Raw genomic sequence first — 22978 nt, forward strand, 5'->3', positions numbered from 1 at the left:
TCTATATATTACAGATACACAGTTTATTTTTATCCAGAACATAAACCTGGGTGTGAAATGGCTGAAATGGCTGTGAGGTGCATGTACATGGCATTTCTCTTCCTTGGACTGCTGAAGGAGGCAGACGGGGGGGGAGGGGAGGGCACAGGGAATGGGGCTGGGTTACAATTATACAAAGAGTGTTCTGCAGCGTCTTTTGGCTCGGCTTCTCCCCCCACCCCACCCACCCTCTCCCCATTACTCAAGCATCTGGGCACAACAAGCATTTTCTTTGGGGTTACTGCTAGAGTGCTTCTGTCCTCCTTGCACCCATGATCATTCATGATTTCTGAGCTTTGGTTCTGCTGTACCCTGGGGCCTCCCAGAGAGCATCACCAGGGCTAGTCCAAGGGATTTCAGGCTTGCTGCCCTCCACGTTTCAGGCAGCATAAGGGAGAGCTGAGTTGCCCTAGTGCTGAACCTTTACCACATTATCAGCAGTGATTTCTGGTGTAATTAAAAAATAAAACATGGGTGAGAGAGGTGCAGGGAGCAGGCGGTGGGGATGCGCTTGGTGCTGGAGGCTGCCAGGGTGCAGCAGTGAGGGTCGCAGCATCTGAGATGGAGCCCCAGCATGGCTGCCCTCGCCATGCTGCAGCAAAAGCTTTGAGCTGTGCAGAACACCATCTGTGCAAAGCCAAAATTCAGTGCATAGCAGAGCCCTCCATACCTCCTGCAGCCTGAGCATGAGTGGATGCAGCTGAGCCAGGTGGGTGATCAGGGGTTGGGGGTGCAGAGGGTGCCTACCCCTGGCACTCAGAAGGGCTCCACATAATTGCCAGGGAAGAAACCTACTTCCTCGCCCATGACGCCCTCACACCATCCATCCGAGTACCTCCGTGTGACGTAGATGAGGGCCCCGGGCTGGAAGGAGAGCTCGTTGTCCTTCTGCTGTGCATAGGGATAGAGGGTGACCACTGTGAGAAGAGGGAGAGAAATACCATGGAGCAGGACAAGGCCAGCTCCAGGACAACTCACCACCAGGGAGGGCAGGAGAGAAGGTGTGAACCCCTCCATGCTGTCCTCTAGGGGGAGCAGAGTTGCTCCCTTGGTGCTGTGGATGAGGTCAGGGGCTCAACGGGGCAAAGAAATCTGGTGGATCCTGGTGGACCTGAACCTAGAGCTGCTGTACCTTTCTCCAGGTAGCTTGCTGGGACCCAGGGGGGCTCCTCCACATCTGGTGGCAGTGGTGGGCTGAAATCTTCAAAGTCAGGCAAAGCCGGTGGTGGCAGCAGCGGTGGCTCGAGGTCATCAGAAACTGCAAATTTCCCCCCAAAAAAACAATGGGGGAAAAAGGGCTCCACATGGAACAGGGGCCGCATGCAACAGTTGTATCCCTGTTTCCCCCATGATGAGCACCCCTGGACCACCTCAGCACTCACCTGGGGGGATGATGTCCAGTGGAGGTAAGGCCAGGTCCCCCAGCGGTGGGGGGGGAAGGTCTGTGGGGAGAGGTGAAGGTGGCAGAACAGTGGCTGCAGCCAGGGGAGGTGGCCCTGGGAGGGACAGGAGCGCTGGTGCTGCAGGGATGCCTTCACCAGTGTCTCCCAGGGCTCCAGTTGAGCTGGGGGTTCAGAGGCAATGCCAGGTCAGAGGAGCCAGGCCAGATCTGTGGCTCAGCCCCTTGTCTTTGAACACAGACACCTGCCCCATGCCAGCACTGGGTGACACCCACTGTGGTCACCATGGTCAGGGACCTCAGCATCTGTGTGCTAACCCTGTGCAAACCATTTCCTCACTCCATGCGTCAGTTTCCCCATTATGTACCCTCTCTTTAAAGGTATTTTTGTTCTAGAGATGAGCACTGACTAGAGCGGTGAATCTCAAACTCCCCAAAACCATATGTGTATATATATATACATATATATATATACATATATATATACACACACACACACACACACATATATATATATAAAACCAAAACCTCTCTGCAAGTGGAAGCTCCCCAGAGCAGCAGGGTGACCATGGCTGCCCCAGGCCCACTGACCCCTGGGCCTTTCAGAACTGTGCCTGTACCTGACTGATGTCAGAGAGGAGGTGGACGAGGCTGTGGAGAGCTTTCCCAGAGGAACCACAGGTGGCTGTATGGGCTCAGGGACACGGGTGCTCCTCCTGAAAACAGAGCAGCCACTGAGCCCCCTTCCTCCTCCCACTGCACCTCCTTTACAGAAAGTGCCTTGGCATGGGGTTAGGGACAGGACACCAATGACAGCAGCATCACATGAACCTGTAGTGCACTTTGTGGCTGTGTAACCACCATTACCACCTGCTCAGTGACACCAGCATTGTGTTGGCCCTGACGGTCACAGCTGGTCCAGAAAGATAAAGTCCCCACTGCTGCACCCCCTTCCCCCTGCCCCTGGAAGCCTCACCCCAGGGTGCCTGCAGACTGTGTGGCTGACTTAATCCCTTTCCGAGCCAGGGTGCCTGTGCGGGAGAGCTGGGTGCTGTGGTCCTGCAGGCAGAAGGAAACACGGACACATGACAAGCACACTGCACCCCGATGTCCCTGTGGGCAGCAGCATCCCTGTGCTCTTTGCTCCACCCTTCCCCAAGGGATGCTGCCAGGTGGTCCAGGGAGCTGGGAGCTGCCCAAGCTGACGGAAACAGCCAAGCAGCAGAAAGTGCTGGTGCTGCAGTGCTGTGTTGCCACCGTGGGAACAGCAGCTCCAGCACCGCCACTTCCCCTCCAGCCCCGTGGTGGTTTCACACTGTTCATGTACTTGTGATTCCGCTGAACACCGCCACCACCCTTCCCCCCCAGCACCTTCTGGCAAGGGCAGCTGATGAGAGCAGTTTCGGTGCTGGAAAAGCACTGTGGGAGTGAGAGCACAGCGGCTCAGCCCTGGCCCCAGCATTGCTGCCAGCCTTGGCCAAGCAACTCCAGCATTCTGTGTCTTTCTGGCTGCATTTTACCATGTCCTATTCTCCTCCTGCCCCAAGATAGGACCACTGAGCCCCAGTGGGATGAGTTCTGGGATGGGCTGGGGGAGAGTACAGACAGACCCCCCCACGCACACACTTCTCCATCCAGGAGGGGTTTGAGCCCATCTGTGCACCCACCAGCATAACCCCAGGTCACTGGGGACTGAGAAAGCCCATCTGAGCCTCCACCTTTCCATGGGACATCCTCCTCATGCTGACCCCATCACCATGCTGACCTTTATGCCATGACCAATGTCATCCAGGATGCTAAAGTTGAGGGGTTTCCTGTAGTAGGGCTCCAGGCAGGGTGGGCTGGGAGGTGACATGATCTTCTCGTGGGCTGGAAACCTCTTGCTGATGGTCAATGACCCAATCTCCCGTCGAGAAACTTTCTCCTTGTGCATGTCAATCCTCTGTGGAGATGGCATTATCAAGACCATCCCCTCCTGGGTTCTCCCCACCTCTGCTGCCCCCTCCAAGTCCCACCAGCCCTTCACAGACCTCCCCACATCTCCCTCTCCCTGCCTATAAAATAAGCCAGAGATCAGGCCTAATTCAAGCTTCAGCCTGATCCCGCTGGCCTGTGTGGAGCCCCATAGAAGTCATGGGGTCAGAACCAGCTATTCTACATCTCATTGAGGCAAGCAATGCCATTGATGCCACCATATCCACCTGCAGTGGATTTGGCCTTTCCTAAAACGGAAGAGCAAAGGCATTAGACAATGGTGAGGAATTTGCAAGTCTCGGCCACCTTCCTGCTGCTTCCAGAGTGACTGCCAGGTCCCTTCCATGGCAGTAAAAGCTCCAGGCAACTTTCAAGTGTCGGGAAGAAGGTGGGTGGTTGCAGAGCTCTGCACCAGTGCCCTCAGGCTCCAAGAGGATAACACCAGTTTCCCTTGAGGGGAGAAAGCAGGTAAAGCAACACGACTGCTTCACGCTGCAGGTGGCTTTACAGGTGGCTCCCATGGTTCCCTTCACCATTACTTGCAAACACCCACACTGAGACAGTGCCTGCTCCCTCCCACCCCCCAGAAGACAACGGTTTCTGAGCCCCAGGTGGACTTGTCCTTCAACAACCTGTTGGGTGACCACCATCACCCTGGGGTGAGAGATCAAGCACTGCAAGATACTCTGATGGGCTCTTGAAACCATGTTGAAGGATGGTCTCCAGTCCTTTTAAGCTGTCCAAATATTCTCAATAACAGTCCCTTTTTCTGGAGACCACCCCACCCTTTTCAGGGCCCAAATCTCACAGCAACATGGACCCAACATGAAATGTCAGTGGTTGGAGAACAGACACACCTGAGCCACGCAGCTGATGTTGGCCTCCACCTTCCGCAGCTCGGCCACCTGCAGGTCTAGCAGCTGAAGCAAAGTGGTGGCCAGGCTGCTGACCTGGTACGCTACACTGGCCAGGGACTGGGTGCTAAATGCCATTGTCTCCTCCAGCGCCTTCTGCTTATCACTCGCCTGGAGGGCAAAACACACCTGGTGAGCCAAGCTGAGACAGCTGATACCACCACGTCACATTCACCCCCCTGCCACCATCTGCATGCTGGGGTCATATGGGAGTGAAGATGCTTCTTCTTTCCAAATGCATCACAGTTCCTCCAGCTCAGCCAGCAGGACTCAAACACCAGACAGTCAGCAGTGCTCAACTTTTCTGGCACTGAGATGACGGTGACTCCTCCCTGGACAGGGACAGCACCGTCCTGGTGCAGTGGCACAATGCAGGGTTCTGCCATGCGTGAGTGATGCCACCAAGAGAGGATCCTTTAAAGCACAAGGGGACCCCATTGTCAAGACACTCTCCTCAGCACACAGGGCCAAAGCAACCCTTTTCCCTTCTACTGTATCCCAAAAGCCCCTGCCCCACCTTTCCTTCAGCTGGTCACAAGGGTATCAAGGCAGGGAGGAGGAGGAGGGAAGCCGATGGCAGCAGAGCTTTGTGCCCACTCTACATCAAGACATGTGGTGGGGGCGAGCCCTATGCAGATACCCAGCTTGCCTCTGTCCTGTGAGGAGACACCTCCACAACCCCAGGGACAGCTTGAGCTGGTGTTCATGGTCCCCTCCCTGGTTATCTCTGATGGCAAAAACCCTTGGAGGACTTTCCCTTTGTCCCAGTCCTAATTCTGAGAGCTGAGCAGAGAAGCATCTGTGGAGCATTACGAGAAACCAAAGCACAAGATAAACCCTGAGAGCTTTCACCGCTGGGTAGGAAGTGAGTGGAGAGGCTTGAGCTGCCATCACCAAGAGTCTTCACCATCACACCACCCTTCCCACCCCCCACCCTCATCCACAAGTACCACCATCTCAATAAGAAGCTTGATAAGGCTCCTAGCTGACTCCGACATCACAGTTCACCCCATGTTGTCCCTCAACGCCCTCACCTGCACATAGTTGCTCTCGCAGTAGTCAGCGACCTGGTGGAGATTGCAGTGGTTGTCACGCAGGACCTGCCTGGCTGCGGGGATGTCACACTGCTGCAGCTGCTGCAGCTCCGACATGGTGCTGAGCTCGAGCGCCCACTTCCTCCCCAGCCTCCTCGGCGCCGGGTTTTGAAGCTCGCAGCACTGCTGACGCAGGGCCTGCGGGTCCCTCAATGTCCCAGCCCCCACAGGGATGCCCCACAGGCATATGACCTCTCCAGCCATCTTCAGGCATTGGCGCTGGGAAAGCCAGGGAGACGCAGGGGAACACCAGGAGAGGAAGCGAGTGTTTCCCCAGCTCTACTCGCCTATGGGGAGGTGGGCTAGAAGGGGAGCCCTGTGTCACAGTTGACAGCCATCCCACTGGAGCAGTGGACAAGAGTGGCCTGCAGGCACTTCCTCAGGGCCTCCTGAGCTCTGTTCACAGCCTCAGCAATTTTGCATGGGACAGATGGCAGCAAAACACCCATACTGAGCCCACAGACCCATGAGTGCTTGCCTCCCTCCTCACATATGAGTACAAGGATGAGGGAAATGATGAATTTCCTCCAGCACTGGCTCTGCTTCTCACACCCTCAAGGGCCAAGAGCTACCCAAGCTTCTCCCTAACCCCTCATGGTTTTCTTGCCCCAGCTCCCCTCCTCTTCATCCCTTCTGAAACAGGTGACGCCTGCTCCAACATGCACAGGGGATGTTCCCATTACTCCATGTCTGCCAGGCAGGTCAGGATCTAACTGCCACACAGACTCAGACATCCACAGTTGGAATCAGGGGCTTTACAAGTACCTTAGCCATCAGCTTCGCAAAGCACTTCTCCATCCTTCCCTTCCCTTCCCTTCCCTTCCCTTCCCTTCCCTTCCCTTCCCTTCCCTTCCCTTCCCTTCCCTTCCCTTCCCTTCCCTTCCCTTCCCTTCCCTTCCCTTCCCTTCCCTTCCCTTCCCTTCCCTTCCCTTCCCTTCCCTTCCCTTCCCTCACCCTCTCCCAACCCTCCCCTGCAGCCCTACCACTGATTACCCTGGGCTTTGAGGCTAATACTCAACACCTGACCAGCTTATTTGCCTGAGTCTATTATCAGCTTAAGGACCAAAGACATCTGCTCCCTGCTACTGGCTGGGAGATACAAAGGAGTCTTCAAGCCCACAGCAGGACAGTGAGGGTGCAAAGGACGGCACCTTGTCGGCACATATGGGTTTCTGAACAGCTCCACCACTGAGAGGGGGCAGCTCCTTGTCCCTGTAGGTAAGTGGCTTTGCTTCCTCCAGGTACAAACACTATTGTAGGCGCCTCTATCTTCATGAGTTGGCAGTTCCTCAGAAAACCTGCAAAGCTGCTCCTGCCCAAGCAAAGGACGCACTAGATAAATCTAGTTTGCATTTATGCTGCTCTGCTTGTTCAGGAGGCACTGAGAAATTTGATGCATTCCCATCTGTGTCCTCCTAAGGCGCTGCTAATCCAACAGCCTTAGTTTTTCTCTGGGCTCAGCTGGCCCCACTGAACTGGTCTCCTCATGCTGTTGGGAAACAGCCTCTGTGGTAGGCAAAAACCTCTTTAAGAACTAGGCTAGATCCTCCTCAGCTGCCCTCAAACTGCACCTTTTGCTTGATTTGTCTAGTGAGAACAAGCAAACAAAAATCTGCCTACTGCAGATGTTAATACAAAGTGTTTTGAAATGTGTGTTGTGTTTTCTGTTTTGTTTTGTTGTGCTTCTAAAGCTTCAGCCCCTCTCTCAACATGAGAGTAGTTGAGATGTTACCAGCATTTGCAATAGTGTTACGGCCAAAGTAATAGTCCTAATGTGCCCTAGGCTAAGCCCATCTATAATTTAAGCAAATGCCATTTATGTGTGGTTACAGGGCAAAATGGCTCAGGATATGACAGAGAAGGAACTGTTGAAGATGGAACTGGATCAGCTGAAAAAGGAGGTGAAGAATGAGAGGCAAATGGTGAGTATTTCATCCAAAATGGAAATGGGCTTTCCCTGGGGTAATGTTCTGACCTGATTGTGCTATGAAGGGAAAACAAACCACAACCCCCTAAAATTAAACCTCATATACAGGCACAAGCATGTGAGTTCAAACCTATTGCCTCAAGACAAGCTTCCTCTTGGGGTTTAGCCTCATGTCTCACAGTCCTGTAGCTGCAGCCCCATGGGGATGTTCTTGGGGATACCACAGCCATGGGTAGCTCCACAGTTCTCCTCTCCCAAAGGAGCAACTGGGTTTGTAGGCAGATGACGAGCAAGAGTACAGGTCTGCAGTGAGGGCTTGTTCCTGTAACCCATGTGGGGCATCTCCTTCCTTCCTTGCAGGTCTCCAAGACCGGCAAAGAGATCAAGGAGTACGTCGAATCCATGGCAGGAGAGGACCCACTGTTGAAAGGTGTCCCTGAGGACAAGAACCCATTTAAGGAAAAGGGTGGCTGTACAATAAGCTGACACCCTTTCTCCTCCCTCCCTGCCCTGGCCAGGAACTGGGCTGTTTCATGCAGGAGGCAAGACTGTAAGAAACCTGCTTTTCCTGTAGTCTGACCTTGGCACTGGGGAGTCCTGAACCAATATATAGTTGCATCTAAAGTAGCAAAAAAAAAAAAAAAAAGAGAGAGAGAGAAAGAGGGGAAAAAAAAAAAAGAGAGAAAGAGGAAAAAAAAAAAGCTATCCCCTCCCCCCCAACACCGGAGATGAGGTTCAGCAGTCAGAGCAGAGTGTGTTTTTATGCTCATGTAACTGATTTACATTTGGTTTCCGCCAAGCAAAACTTCTGTATTTTTAGCAGGCAGCAGCAAACTGGGCTTTAATGAAACCGTAGGGCTGTTCCTTGTCTCAGACTTCTCCAAGCAGACCAACACCAGTATAGGCTCCAAAGCCCCGAGCTGAGCCCCTCTCTTCCCACTCACTGCAGAAGAATGCTCCCAGTGGGATCTCACTTGAGTTATTACCCTGTTTCCCCATCTGGCACAGGCAGACAATATACTGTTGCTAGTTTGAGGCTTCCAGAGGTCTGAAGCTTTATTCTCTTTAGTACGATGTATACCCCCAGCCCATTAATGCTAGCGCCCCTACAGACCACAGCTCATACCCACAATGCATCTAGAGCCATGGGATGGTCAGAGTATGTCTGGGGACTTCAACCAACATATTATGAGACACAGGAAGGTGCAAGGCTCCAGGCAGCTTGTTCAAAAGCTTAACCCTGCCTCTTGGTCTTGCTTCCTCCCTGGAAAACCCTCCAGCAGCCACAGGAGAGCAAGCTGTCAGGGCCTTCCTGCAGCTATGGCAGCTCCACACACTGCCTTGGCTTTACCATCTGCTCTCCTCTGCTGCTGAGGCTGTGCTGTGGGCAAGTGGGGAGGATGGACCAATTCCATACAGGTAGTGGTGCTGCAAAGTCTTGTCCCCCAATGTCTCGGTGGCAGGGATGACTTGGAGCTGGCAGCCCAGACAGCCTCTGCTCAGAGATGGTGCATGCACCAGGTCAGACTTAAACACAGCAATGATAATTGCTACAAATTGAAGGCAGGAACAAACCTCTCCCACCACATGGGACGTCACTGTTTGGGAAGAGTTGATAGCGCAGAATTGTATAGCCTTTGTCTCTCATGATGCTGGTGGAGAAAGCAGCCACGGATGGGGCTCCAGAAGAGCATGGAGGTGGGCTTGGGACGACTTTAAATGCTGCACCCACAGGGAAATCGCTCCTGAACCCATCTGGAGCTGCGGTGCTTTCCTGGCCGCTGGGCCACTGCTGGCCATGCTTGGCGCTTCCCTGCAGGAGGCCGTGGGACTGGAGGGCCTCAGCCACCCAGAGCCTGCCCCCACCTGAGCGCAGCGCAGAGGGAACCCACACAGATCCTCCGCGTCTGGTGTTGTGTACCTGCCTAGCCACGAGTACCTGAATCAATAAAGGTTTTGTTCTTTCTCTTGCCTACACTAAATAAACCCACTCCCTGTGCATTCGAAGCGCAGCCTCTGTCTCTTCTGTCTGGACAGGACGAGCTCGGAACTGCTCAAACCCAGCGACGAGCACCCTCAGGCATCCCCCTGCTCTGTGAAGACCAGACAAAATAATAAATAAATAAATAGTAAATAAATAAATAAAGGCAGCTCCTGTGCCAGAACAGAGCTTTGCTGCCCGTCCCTGCCGCTAATCCCTGCGGAGGCCTCAGGCGGCCCCGGGCCGGGTTAATCCCGGCTGAGCCCCCCGGGCCCTGCGGCAGCGCCAGCTCGCCCCGGCCCGCCCTCCGCGGCGGGCTGATCCACGCGCTGCCCCCCGGGGGGGGGGTAGGGAGCGTGTCTCTACTGTCGACCCCACGCAGGGGCCGCAGCTGGACTCCCTCCCCTCCCCTCCCCCCCCGCCGCCAGGATTTATGGTGCCGCCCGGAGAAGCGCTCCGCAGCCCGCCTTAGGGAACCCCCCGAGGCGGGGGCGCCGCCAGCCAATAGCAGCGCGGGGAGGTGGCTGCGTCACGCCACGCGCGCGACCTGCGCCAGCAGCCGAGCAGCGCCCTCCTCAGCCCCGCCCTGTCTGTGCTCGCGCGCATGCGCTCCTGAGCGCCGGCGCCCCCGCACGAAATGGAGGCGTGCGGGTGCCCGGCTACAGGGGAGGACGGGAGGGCTTTCGGGGCAGGCCCGGTGCCGGCTCTCCCGCCCCGCTTCGCGACCGCCTCCCGCTGAATTATCGGGACGGCGGAGACAAAAATGGCGCGAGGTCCCACCGAGATTTGAACTCGGATCGCTGGATTCAAAGTCCAGAGTGCTAACCATTACACCATGGGACCGCTACAGAGCCCCTTGGCCGCTGCGTCTTGACTCTCGTCCCCGCCGCTCCGGGTGCTCGCTCGGGCCTCGCCTCCGCGGCCGGCCCGGGGCCTCCTTCGGGGGCCGCCGGCGCCGCTCCGCAGCCCCGGGAGGGGGCCGGGGTTCCGCAGCGCCGCCAAACCCGACGAAACCTGCGGGCTGGTGGCGCCGGTGCCCGCGGCAGCCGCCGTGGCCCGAAACGAAGGGGAGGGGGGCATTGGGCTTTGCGAAGGGCCTGAGCCCCGTGCCCAGCGCCCCGCAGAGGTTCCAGGAGAGGATCCCGCACGCTCCGACAAACCCCGGTCGTGCAACAGACCGGGGCTGCGCCCCGCCGCCCGTGAAGAACAGGCGGCAACCTCCGAGGTTTCCCTGGGCGCTGCTGCTGCCGCCCACACGCGCATCCTCGGCCACCCGTTTCCCCACCAGCACCTTGGTTTCTTCCTTCCCCACGACTCGATGAAAAACACACAGGAACAGTGTTAGGTTGGTTTGTTTGTTTGTTGTCTTCTTTATTAAAATAAAAAATAAAAACAACCAAAAAAACGGAGTAAAGCGGTTTGTGGCAAAACCTCGCTGGAAGAGAAATGGAGCCCATAATTCCAACTCCACATCCAAACCAACAAAACGCCTCACACCAGAGTACAAGGGTAGAACACGAATTAGATGAGGCAAGTAGGAGAGAAAGGGGGAAGGTGGAAAGAAATGTTCAGCTGAAGGGAGGAAAACCAGTATCATTACAATGAAGTACAAATTTTTTTTGAGGAATAGTTCGAAATTGCATTGGAGCAGCTGCTGGAAAGAGACGTGGCTTTGCTCAGTGGGTTGATGAGCACTTTTGGATGCACCTGTCCCATGGACAAAGCGCTGCTGGATGCTCCTGGTGTCAGGACGTGGAGTAAAACAGGACCTCATATTTGGCTCCATTGCAATTCATTGGATTGCTTTGCACGGCTGATGTGCTGCTCAGGACACCCCTTGCACTGCCATCAACCTCCACGAAAAGAGATGCAGAAACACATGGCCACTGGGAAAAAAACACTGACCACGATTTCTCTAGCATCTCCTACCCATGCAAGATGGGGTTCAGCCCCACTACACTGGGGAACTGAGGAGGATGGAAGTTCTACTGCTGACAGAAGTAAATATCAAAGTTCAAAAGGAAAAGTAATGGAAGACTGAGCATTAAAAAAAAAAATCAGTCACAACTAAACAGTTTGGACTGCTGAGGTCTGGAGCTTTTTCAACTAACGACCACTTTAAAGTGAAACGAAAGCCCATAAATTCTATTTTTAAAGAACATTTTTCTTTGGAAAAAAGAGTTTTTTGTTTTGTTTTGTGTTTTGTTTTTTTTTTTTTGTGTGTGTGTTTTTTTTTTTGTTTTTTTTTGTTTTTTTTCCCTACACTACAGCATGTGGAGTTGCCACTATCTAGTTTTAATCTATTGTTGCTAAGAGGTAGATAAACAAAAATGACTTGGTTATATATAAGGTCATGCCCCTGTGTTTGACATGCAGTGAAGCTGGCAAACTCCACAGGCACCAGCCATTTGGGGCTTTCAGGAAACTCTAGGGTTTCATCTGGGGTTTTGCCTCACCTGGAGTGACCCTAAAATTTGTCAGTTTTCAATTCAGCCTAACAGAGCTGGTTAAAGAAGCAATGTTGGGGGGGGGGGGCAGTACGTGTCATATTTTAGGGCCAGATTTCCTCCTGAAGTCAACAAATCTGATCTCATGATGAATCCAGATACATTTCAAATGAAACAATATGCTTAATTGCTTGGTAACGAACACTTAAACACATTACGGTGATTTTGACAGTTAGCTTCTGCACTGATTCCAGCCAGTCCCACCAATTTTCTGGTACAATCCACGAACAGCAACAGGAGCTGGATGCACCCAGTGCTGCTCTCCACCTCCTCCAGGATACAGCACCTGCTGTGCTCCTGTGCTGCCAGCAGCTCTCAGTGAGCCCTTCCCCACTCCATGCTGCTGTATCCCTATGGAAAACATTTACCAACTATGTCCTGCTGGACTTAGTGTTGCTTTTCAAAAACATTTACCCAAACCGGTCAAAAAATGGCTTCAATTCTGTCATACAGCTGACTCTGGGGTCTTAATTTGTTGTTTTTTGTTTGTTTGTTTGTTTGCTTTGTTTTAGCAAAAAAAATTCCTTTAATCTTTAGGTCATGTTGATACTTTGCTAATGCAGCTCACAAATACTTTCTACAGTTCATAATCCACTGCTCTGCCACAATAGCAGGGACAGGCTGCCACTGCAGACCAGGCAAAGCATCCTGGCATGCCCTGCCACAACTCGGAGAGGTATTTGTCTTCAAGAAAATTTAAAAAAAAAAATCATTAAGGTACAGTAAAGCAGCAGGGTTCAAATGCACACTAAAGTCAGCAATGACTTTCAAGGAGTCCAATTTACCACCCATCCTGACCAGCAACTCTCCCAAACCAATGGTCCCAGGAGCCTTCCTCATAAGATCTCTTTCCTCTTCTATACTGCAACGCTCCCTAACTGTGGGGTGGAAGGACAGGGTACCAAACCTGCCTCTCCACTACCTGGGAGGATGTGTCTTCTGATGTGTTTGAAGACTGTACCAAGGCAGTTCCCATGTGGCAGTGGTGCCAGACCCTCCCTGTGTGTCAATTGGGTCAGCCTTGAGACAGTTCACAGGTGTACATTTCCAGCTTGCATCTGCATGTTCTCCGAAAATCGCAATTTAAGAGCCTCTGGGTGGTTTTGCTCTGCTCCAGATCTTACCCACAATCACAAATTATTAAAAATAAACAAACAAACAAAAAATAAACACCAAAACTAGTAAGAAAGGCTTATTCAAGGCTGAGTTGGGATTCATTTTTCCCTCCCTACGCATCATTGATGTGCATCTCCTACGTGCATCTCCTACACACTGTACCACAGCAGCTAACTCCTTCAAGAGAGTTTTGCAACTTTAGATCCTCATTTTGCCTAACAATAATTATCCTGTTGTGGTGCTCTGCTCCCAGTGAGCTGCTGCACAGGTCTGCCCATCTGACATCCCGAATTCATTTGAGCCTTGAACATGTTTATTTGCAAGCACCTGCTTGGAGGCAGTTTCCTAAGCACTGGGCACTTTTCCACCCACTTTCAACAGTCAGGCTTAATTGAAATGGAATTGAAACTTCCATGCACTAATTCACGCTGCCAGTCACCATGCCCTTCTCTCATAGCAAATCTGTGTTCTTCACCTCCAGCAAAGCCCAGGGCCAGGCTGGGCACAGCACATCCCAGCCATTTGCTCTGCCCGAGCTGCCTTCAGAACCAAGCACATAATTAAGATGTTTAAATATTCTTATGCCCTCTCAGGGACCTGCACTTTTCACAGGCTCACGCTGATTTCATCCAAACAAAACAAAAGCCACAATGGGGGAAAGAAAGAAAAAAAAATCCCACACATCCCAAAATCTCAGTTACTATTTTTTGGGGGGGGGAAATAAAAATAAATAAAAAAAAAAGTTCCAAAAATATTAAAAGCCTTTTCTGTGAACCACCAGGGGACAGATAGGGAAGAACTACATTAAAAACAAAGAAATTAAATTTACATCTTCAACTGTTTTACAGCAAGTCTGCATTTCTGAACTATTTTTTTCAGAAGCTAGAAAACACAATATTTGGAGCTAGAAATTAAAAGAGAATTTTATTCTGGCACTGAGGAACTGACTAACTTATACTGATTTTTCTTTCCCCCACTCAAAACTTAAAACACAACCAAAATGTAATGCCCAGGAAACATGACGTGTATGTTAGAAGCAGTTTCTTTTCAGTATTTACAATGGATTTTCATCTTTTTTGACTCTGTAAAACTCTTTCAAGCCTGTCAGTGCAGTCAGACTGCAATCATGACTGCCAGGAGGGAGCATGGCTCAGTTGTTGCTGCTGAACCCCAACTCACTTCCCTACCTCAGTTGCACTTTGGGGATGAGAAAGTGGTCAGAACTTGGAAGAGAAAAACAAGTGTTGGGTTTTGTTGTTTGTTTGCTTGGCTTTTTATTTTGTTGTTGTTTGTTTTCTCTTTTTCCCTAGCTGAAGGACAAAACAAGATTATGATAGCATTAAAATGAGATGAACCTCCAAAAATCCACATAGCACCATGGTTGATAGTCCTGGCAACAATATTTTGCCTAGTATATGGAACTGAGGATCACAAAGTGCTTCAGAGACATTAATTTGTTAATCCTCACAACGTGCCTGTGAGGTAGGTAAGAAGTATTACTCCCACTGGGGAGAAACTGATGCACAGAGATTTATTTATTTGCTTTCTTTCTGTTTTGCCCTACGACCTCAGAGCCAGCCAGTGGCACAGCTGGGAAACAAACTCCCTGCTCTACCCATGCACCGCTTCCTGCCTGAAGCTCCCACCCTGGCACAATCTGATGAGCCCCAGGACAGCAACCAGAAACTCCCCCTCTCCTATCCCAGAGGCTCCATACATGCCTGCCCCTGCTTCAGATTAAAAACTTTCTAATCTGACAGGAAAGGACAATTTCAAGAAACAAACTGCCCTGCCATGCACCCACCCCTTCCAGCACCTAGGATGAGCAGGGCTGGGTTTGCTACCTCCTGGGGGGCGGGGGGGGAAGGGAGGGGAGTGGGGAAGAGGATAAAATGAGGCAGAAAAAAATCTTATAGTACAAAAGTGAGGCAGCAGCTCAGGAGAGGAGCAATTGGTGCTGCTCACCACCCTGGTCCTCAGTGAAGATGAAGCCACAAGCAAGCATCTGCCCTGGGTCCCTGCTGTGTCCTAGTCTGGCTTCATCAGATGTAGCACAGTGGATGTGGGTTGATTTTCTTGCTATTGAAGGGCTCCTATGGGAGGTTCCCTCCAGATTGCCTATTTTTCCAGTGCAAAGAGAGTAGCTGTCAGGAAGGAGGTACTGAAGAGGAGTTATCCTCCTTTCTGCTTGCTTTCAGGTTTTACTAGGGATTTGTTTCCTGCTTTTCACTCCAAGCCTAATTCAAAGCTTGCTTGCATCTCCTTCCCCTGGCCCTCATGACTAGTCTGGATGGGGATCCTGGTTTATGCTGGTTTAGCTGTTCCCAGCTCAGGTTGGCTCTGGAGAAATACAGAGGTGCTTAGAGGTATCTTCCTTACTGCGAATAACTTTATAAAGCAAAGTTGCTTTCCAGAAGTCCTGTTGAACTCAATGGGATGTCAGTAGGAATTTAAGCAGGTATTTAAGTGCTTCCCCAACCTGGGGAGAAGAGAAACGGCCAGCAGCAGACTTGCCTTTTCCCGGCAACTAGGTCTGCCTTATGAAACCACAGCTGATGCTGCCTTCCCTCAGGGAAACAATGATATTCCCAAAAGAACCGCTCACTCTTATGTGACAGCACCAGTGATGTCTCAGCTGCCACAAAGACAGCCTCAGGCAATGGTGGCAAAGGGATCAGCCTTGAGGTGTCTTTGTGCCTGCAGCCCTTTGCTGGTGAAAAGCATCAAAGGTGTCCCTGAATCATCAGACTTCAGGTATGTGTCAAGATCTTCTCACTGCAACAATCTGATTATCAGTATTGTGTTTTTTTTTCTTTTTTTTTTTTTCCCCTCAATGATAGTTCGCACCAGTTATCAAAAACACTTGCCGTTGGAAAATACAAATATAATCACCGATGTCTGAATACACTGATTTATGCAAGGCTGTAAAAAGTAGAGAGCCAGAGATTTAAATAAGAAACCGTTTTTCCTAGGACAAATGCCAGTCTCTGGAAGAGAAGGAAAAACAGGCAGAAGCACCTTCTTGTGGAGGGGTACCAGTGAAGGTGCTGCACAGGTGGGCAGGGGTTTCCTTCTGCTGCCACTGCCTAGCTTTGCTCCTTTGTTCCCATCTCTTTGGAAAAGGGCCAGCACTTCTCCATCACTACAGGTGAGCCTGATCCTGTGTTCCTCATGCACCCAAAATTTCTGTGGGGTTTAGGAGCGGAAGAGAGGAGTGAGGCTGGGGAGCCAGCTGGCCATTTACGAATTGACTTTAACACCAACGATATATTTCCAATTAATACTCAAGGAAGGGTTGTTTTCCTGCAGGTATAATGAAAAAATAACAAGATGGGACTTTTTTCTTTCTTTTTTTTTTTTTTTTTTTTTTTAAAGAAAAAAAGCACATGAACCTCCTCAAGCAGACAGGGAGAGGTTCACACCTATCATTCATTAGGGTTGTTCACTTTTTCTCTCTCCTCAGCGTGTGTTTGTATAAAAAAGGTGGCTCCCATTTATTTCTGTTGTTCTCTTTTTTTTTTTTTTTTGATTGATTGTCCTCAGTAAAACTGAGGTAAATCTCTGTAAAATATTTAACAGCATCATAGTGGAGAAGATGGTTTGAGACTTCCTCTGCGTCAACACAGAAACCAATTTGTTCGCATTTTGAAAGATACGGCTTACAACTGTTTGTAAAATTGCCCAAGCTGGCACAGTTTAAATATCAGCAAACCCCATGCACCCCACTTAGCATAGCCAGCTTGATGCCTAGGAATGGTGCTTGATGGTAAGTCTATCCTCATATTGCCTTTAGTAAAAGATTTCTGATTCCAGGCGCTTTAACAATTTGGTTTCCTGATGGAGTTGGATGGACAAAGGCCTTTCATCCAGTGGCTTTTTCATTTGTTTTTATATTGAGGAAAAAAAAAAAAAAAAAAAAAGTCTTTCCAACTGAAAAAGTTGGTGGGCTCCAATTTGTCCAAGTTCTCAAAGAGTCGCGACATCTGACAGCTCTTGTGTCATGCTAAAATTCATTTCTGGCTTTAAAAGGCCAAAATAATATGCTGCTGCCATCTTTTCCACTATGTCTGAAGTTTCTGTCGTTCTCCATAGAGAGCTCATAACACTTGGTTACCTGCACATAACTCCTGGCTCATAAGAAATTATGAAACTTAACTTCTCTTTTCATTAAAAAAATAAAATATTCAAGACTATCAGCTTTTATATAAAATATCAGCAAGCCCACCCCCCCAAAAAAAATTGCTGAGGTAACTTCATACCTTGAGGTAGCTTTTTTTTTTCCCCTCTTATTTTTTTTTTCTTGTTGCTCAAACACACAGCAATATCTGGCCTTCCTCTACACCTTGTTGTTGTTGCAATGTCTAAAAGGACAGTAACTGCTGCCGTGTTCCCTTATCAATAAACCACCCGCCTTCCTGATGCTGCATGATCCAAATTCAAAGCCAGTTCTCGCTTTGGAGGATGCACCCAGGAAAACGTCTGCTCAGATGGGAGGTCTGGTCTCCATTTCAGAAAGAAATGGTAAAAGCATCAGTGCAAGGTTTATTTCCAATTCCCTCTTTTTAAGCCTTGAATCAGCTCACCCAAGGCCACTCCCACGTCTCCTCCTGCCTCCTGGGGTGCCTGCTTTGCCCCTCTCCGCACAGCACACTGCAGGCTCCAGGCTGCGCCACCTTCCCCCAGAGCCAGAAATAATTTTGCTTTTCTAACCCCCACCCCAATTTGAAGGAAAACTAGCATCAACCAACATTTGGGCTGGATTACAGAGAAACATGGCACGGGCTTTAACTGGCATGCAGCTCCCCCTGCTCCAGTCAGAACCACGGCCAGGGGCTGCAAAGGACCAGGGCCCCTCTGCCACAGCAAGGAATGCACACCAAGCCCTGCCCCAGCCCCTGTGTAGAGACAAGACCTTACACCGCATGGAAGAGGCAATCACAGCAGTTACTGTCCCTTCCAAATACTCAGAATTAAAAACAAACCATTAAAATATATCTAAAATATAAAATCCTCATAAGAGTGACGGGAATCAGTAACCATCTTACATGTGTTTGACGTATATATTTGGTACTGTCTCATGAGAACAGTTATTCTTACCACAGAAAGAAGGGTGGTGGTGGTTGCGTTGTTTTGTTTTTGAAATAAGGGAAAAAAAAATCTTTTAATGTGCCACATTTCAAGAATATTTTTCTCCACCTAGAGAGATTTGGGTGGAGGGGAACATCAAATAACCCCAGGAGAGTTAAAACAAACTTGCCTATCCCAAGTTTGTTAACAATATTCCCCTTGTTTGTGTTTTTTTTTTTTTTTTTTTTTTTTTAAAGCAAAACCAAAGAAGTTGTGTTGCCACACACCCACCTGTGGCTGAGCCCTAGAGACACCAGCAGGATTTCAGGGCACAAGTCTCTTGCTCCAGGTAGGGAAACTGAGGCTGAGTTCACATCCCCAGCCACCTGCAGAGGACTTTGCAAAGGAGCTGCTGCCCCTCCTTGCGCCAAATGCCAGAGATGTCGGGGCAAAAGCACGCCCTGGTTCAGCAGCAAAACTGGACTGAAGAGCCAAGTCTGCCAAGGCTCTTTTTCAATGCCTGATATATCCAGAGCCTTAAATATCTGTCCTCTTTTACACCCCCAAATCCCTTTGGCTTTCTCCTGAACTCCAGAACTGCTCTGCATGCATTTAGTTCACATAATCTGATTACTAAAGAGATGCAGATTAATTCATACTTCCTACCAAGCAGGGTTTTTTTTTTTGTTTTTGTTTTGCTTTTGTTATTGTTGTTTTATTGCTTTTGCTTGAAGGAAGGAGGGAAAACCAAAGCACTTCCCTCACCCCTTCCCTTCCCCATGCAATTTGCGTCATCTCTGGAACAGGTTGGCACCTACACAGCTAAGATCACTGAGAAAATGGTCACTGCTATAGCTGTACATGCCACTTCTGCTATTATTTCAAAGGCTTCAAATGAAACTTCTTTAAAGTAAACTAACCTAAAATGAAAACAAACATTAAAACAAATGAAACAAATAGTTATCCTGGAAAATAGAGGTGCTGTCCTGGCTTCTAAGGCACTGCACACAGCACAGGTGAGAGGGAACTTCTCCAGCTTGCCCTTGGGTGTTCCTAAGATTCAATAGGTTCAGAGCTCCCAAGGGATCCTAATCCATTTGGCACTTAGCCTTTTTTTTTTTTTTTTTTTTAATATCCCCCCACGCAATGGAACTTGTTACCAACAGGAGTTGGTGAGTTTGCTATGGTTTCTTAAAAAAAAAAAAAAAAAAAAAAATCAAATGCTCCAAAAGGTTTAATAGCTCTCTGGAAATATCCATCAGCTATGCTGCCAAGGCAGGAGAGGGAGGGAGGTACAGGGAGATTCAACTGCAGGGAAGCCCTGGTGGGAGCCAGAGATGGATGGGGTGGTATTTCCAAAAGCTACTTAAATGAGAAGGCAAATATTGCACCCAGAAGAGGGGCTGAGTGCTGTGGCAGTTGCAGGTTTGCTGCACTGCCCATCCTTGGCACCCTGCAGTGCTCCAGCCTCAGCAGCACAGCTGGTTCTCCCAGTGCACCGCAGCACCTCTCAGTTCATTTAAGTAGCTGTTCTGGCATGGGGACCTAAAAATGGATCAAATTACGTGGTCTGATTCTTAACCTAGCCCTCTAACTTGGAAACCAAACTGCCTTTTAATGTCAACCAGTCATTGAAAAAATTGCATCTGTCTATGGTAACTGATTCCCAGCCACTCTTAAGCCCAGCATTGGCTTGTTCCACTTTTCACATTGGTGTCATTGCTGCTCTTATTTCCTCCTTGCTTGCAGCTGGCCGCTCTGTCCCTTCTGATGTTGCTGTTTCACCTGGGCCAGAATGTCTCTGATCTTGCGCTGTGCCATCTGTGGACAAGAAGAGCAAAGAGGAGAACTGGGGCCCCTGTGCTGGTGGTGTCAGAGTACCGCTCCCTAGCTCTCCCCCTGCCCAGCAGGTCCTGTTAAACTGCAGGGAAATGGCACTGCATGTCACGACAGATGTTGATGTAGGCAGCACAGGTAAGTCTGTCACTGGAAAAGTTCAGGACATTTTTTCATCCAACAATGGCTGCAAAGTGGGATGGGAAAGAGGAATCTCTGTCACTGGTTAGTTTCAAGACCATGTGAGATCAAATACTGGCAGGAATTGTTCATGGTGGCACAGATGGGCTAGGTAACTCCTGGAGGTCTCTTCCTCTCCTATTTTACTATGGTTTTCTCAAAAAGTTGATTTTGGGACATCACACTCTCTGAATGCATGTACACATAAGCCCACAGTTAAGTGCAGAAAAAACTTCTATAGGAGGACATACAGGTGAACACTATCCCTTATGAGCCATTAGGGGATCTACCAGCACTGAGCTGCCAGGACCATACCTGGCTGGCATAGAAGTGCCCAATGATCTTCACAATGACTTGCTCGTTCTCATCAGGGGTCTGATCCCGTGGTACCACCACCTCTGCTGCTGTCAGGTTCTGCAGCTCATTGACCTGCACGGAAGCATAGAGACCAACCTGTTGCATGGTGTGGGAAGAACATTCATGTCCCCCAAGCCATCCCACTGAGAAATCTGTCACTGGGATTCCCCTGGGTGCCAGCACAAAGTGGGTGCGCTCTCAGAGACATCGCAACCCCACGATGCTCTCATCCCCTCCCAAATGTCACTTCTGCTTACAGTTTTGCCTCCTTTGCCAATGACCCTCCCCGCAGATGAGGCAGGGACCCGGATGTGTGTCTCCAGCTTTACTTCTTCCTTTGGTCCAAAAAAGTTTTCCTCCTTCAGCTTCCCATAAATCCTGCCTTGTGCCTGTAGAGGGGAAGGAATGAGGCATCAGGTGCAGCTTAAGATGTCCTATCCCCACATGCCCCCTCAGTTCACCCAGCTTGGCAGGTATCCATCCTGCGGACCAGGGACATATGCCAGATCGCAGTCAAATCCCAGTTCCTCAGGATTTTAAATCAGCTCAGCCCCCAGGAGGGCTGGTGCTGTGTTAAAAAAAGCCACAGTCCAGGGGAGCCTCAAAAGTGCACACTAAGAAGAGGTGGCCGTTCTGTTCCTCCCCATCCAGCTTTGCAGGGAAGGGGATAGTGGAGGAGGGCACTGGGAGACCCCTTCCCCCACCCCCCCTCCCAGCGATGGCAGCAAAGGGAGGGACCTTGAACTGAGCTTCTGGAGGGCCCGTGATGATGACCATGCGCACTTTGGAGTCCGGCGTCTCCGGGGGTGCAATCTGGAGGGGAGGAGAGAGACGGTCACCGCAGCAGGGAGTTGCACAGGCAGGATTATGGCCATGCCCTCCTCCCCTGCAGTGCAGGATTGGGCACCCAGACACATCACCTGGGCTTTTAAGGTGTTTTTCACCACCAGAAAGGCACCCACTTGGTGAGAGGTGCTGGCAGGACAGAGCTCCTTGACAGGGAGACACTACCTTAATAGAGGCACTTGCAAACCGGGAGAGCTGCTTGATGTGCTGGCCCTTCTTGCCAATGATCGCACCAACCGCCTGCGCAGGGATGAAGACATGCACCGTCTCTTGCTCCGGAGGCTGCAGGTACAGTGTTACTGCTCAGGCTCAGATGCCATCACGAGGATCTGGGCAGTAGAGGCCCCCCCACCTCTGCTAGCCCAAGTGACAGCTATGCCTCTCCTGATGGTGCTGGGTGAGTACTTTATCTGCTGTATTTGCAATAAGTTATAGGTCCAGATTCTGCACCCACACTGGACCTGACCCACCAGGTGACAGCAAAAGATGTTAAAGTCACAGCCCCATTCATTGCAAGGATCTTCCCAATGCAGAGGAGATCTCTGAGATGGAAACAAGAGCGATTTTAGCTGCCAGGTGTTCACCTACCATGAAGGAGCTGTACGGCGCGGCTCCAGAGACACTGCTAGGAGGAGGAGGTACTGCATTGGAGGAGGCAGGGAAGAGGCCAACAGCAGCCAGGTTAAGGCCAGGGATGAGGTGAGATTGCAGCTGAGGGTGAGAGGAGATAAATGTTCATTGCTTTTACCAAGGAATCCTCTTAGAGAGCACACATCAGATGAGAGGTAGGGCAGGAACCGTGCCCGGAAAAGCTGCCGTCCCTGAGCCAAGCTGCACTCACGCTCATGGCTGCTACATCGTTCTCGTAGGCTTCCCTCACTTTCTTCATGATCTCCTGCTCTGCTTTGCAGCAGTTCTCAATGGAGCCTTTCACCGTGATCGTCCTTTCAGGGTTGTACAGAGTCAGGTCCTGCAATCTGACGGGGGGGGGTTAGTGTTACCCTGGTGAAGCAGCAGCACCATCTCCCTGCCATGCCTTCCCAGTAGTGTGTGTATCCTCCCTTCCTTCTCATGAAAGATTAGCTGCTATCATCACAGCAGGCACTGCACAGGCAGCACCTGCCCTGGTGCCAGTCAGAGCAGGGATCAAAATAATGGTTTGCATTGGGAAATCCATCCAGCCTTCCCCAAAAACACAATTTAAGAGGAAAAAAAAACAATTTTCATTGGCTATAAAACCCAGCCAGCCCTGTGGGCCACTGCAGCACAGAGAGGAAGAGGAAGTGATTAAAGAAAACATAATACCAGGATTTTTCAAGACAGCTTTGGGAACCAAAGTACCCATGCCATAGGTTGGTTTCCCATGTGATGGACAGGCATCTTCACCTACTTTTATCCATCTCTTCCTCATCCTTCCCATCCACCCCACGCTGGAAAAGGTCTGCCCTGGTTTTCCCAAAGACAGCAAGGAGCCTTACGATGAGATGGTGATTTTTGTCTCTGTGTCCTGCTCCACTTTCTTCAAGTTTCGCCCTTCTTTGCCAATCAGGCGCCCCACAAAGTTGTTATGGGCCAAGATTTTCAGAGGCACTTCATCAGCTCTTGAGAGAGGAATGAAAAAGAAAAAAAAGAAAAAAAAAAGATAAAAAGATTACTACTGCCCTACTGCCAGAAGAAGAGAGATTGACTACAGAGTGACAGGGTAAATTCATGTTTCCTTGCTCAAAGTACTCCAGCTCTC

General features: G+C 50.3%; 3 protein-coding genes and 1 non-coding gene across 6 annotated transcripts in view; 1 reads left to right on the top strand and 3 right to left on the bottom strand.

Moving 5' to 3' along the window:
- Nucleotides 1-6: 6 nt before the first annotated feature.
- Nucleotides 7-6174, bottom strand: ABI3 (ABI family member 3). 2 transcript variants are annotated; one of them, XM_068660521.1, is made up of 8 exons: nt 5361-6148; nt 4270-4437; nt 3204-3380; nt 2415-2497; nt 2059-2154; nt 1422-1603; nt 1172-1297; nt 7-956 (listed from the first exon to the last, which is right to left on the bottom strand). In XM_068660521.1, the coding sequence occupies exons 1-8, from the start codon at nt 5622-5624 to the stop codon at nt 796-798; spliced, it is 1257 nt and encodes a 418-aa protein (XP_068516622.1). In that variant the 5' UTR covers nt 5625-6148; the 3' UTR covers nt 7-795. The 2 variants fall into 2 exon arrangements, with proteins under 2 accessions (XP_068516622.1, XP_068516623.1); XM_068660522.1 differs by lacking the exon at nt 4270-4437 and having other exon boundaries at nt 5361-6174.
- Nucleotides 6175-6330: 156 nt separating this feature from the next.
- GNGT2 (G protein subunit gamma transducin 2) lies at nt 6331-9354 on the top strand. The gene is made up of 3 exons (XM_068660538.1): nt 6331-6638; nt 7253-7342; nt 7708-9354. The coding sequence occupies exons 2-3, from the start codon at nt 7259-7261 to the stop codon at nt 7831-7833; spliced, it is 210 nt and encodes a 69-aa protein (XP_068516639.1). The 5' UTR covers nt 6331-6638; nt 7253-7258; the 3' UTR covers nt 7834-9354.
- Nucleotides 9355-10099: 745 nt separating this feature from the next.
- TRNAQ-UUG (transfer RNA glutamine (anticodon UUG)) lies at nt 10100-10171 on the bottom strand. Its single transcript has one exon. It is a non-coding gene; the product is annotated as a tRNA-Gln (tRNA).
- Nucleotides 10172-14236: 4065 nt separating this feature from the next.
- The window catches only part of IGF2BP1 (insulin like growth factor 2 mRNA binding protein 1), a 33866-nt gene continuing 25124 nt past the window's right edge, over nt 14237-22978 (bottom strand). For both annotated transcript variants that reach the window (XM_068660519.1, XM_068660520.1), the window contains 8 exons: nt 22716-22838; nt 22079-22214; nt 21826-21948; nt 21403-21519; nt 21130-21204; nt 20649-20780; nt 20350-20463; nt 14237-19839 (listed from right to left, as the gene is read on the bottom strand). In XM_068660519.1, the coding sequence (XP_068516620.1) occupies nt 19747-19839; nt 20350-20463; nt 20649-20780; nt 21130-21204; nt 21403-21519; nt 21826-21948; nt 22079-22214; nt 22716-22838 (913 nt within the window). In that variant the 3' untranslated portion in view covers nt 14237-19746. The remainder of the gene's footprint in view (nt 19840-20349; nt 20464-20648; nt 20781-21129; nt 21205-21402; nt 21520-21825; nt 21949-22078; nt 22215-22715; nt 22839-22978) is intronic.

Source organism: Anas acuta, chromosome 25 (assembly GCF_963932015.1).
Source record: "Anas acuta chromosome 25, bAnaAcu1.1, whole genome shotgun sequence".
NCBI classification, from domain to species: Eukaryota; Metazoa; Chordata; class Aves; order Anseriformes; family Anatidae; genus Anas; species Anas acuta.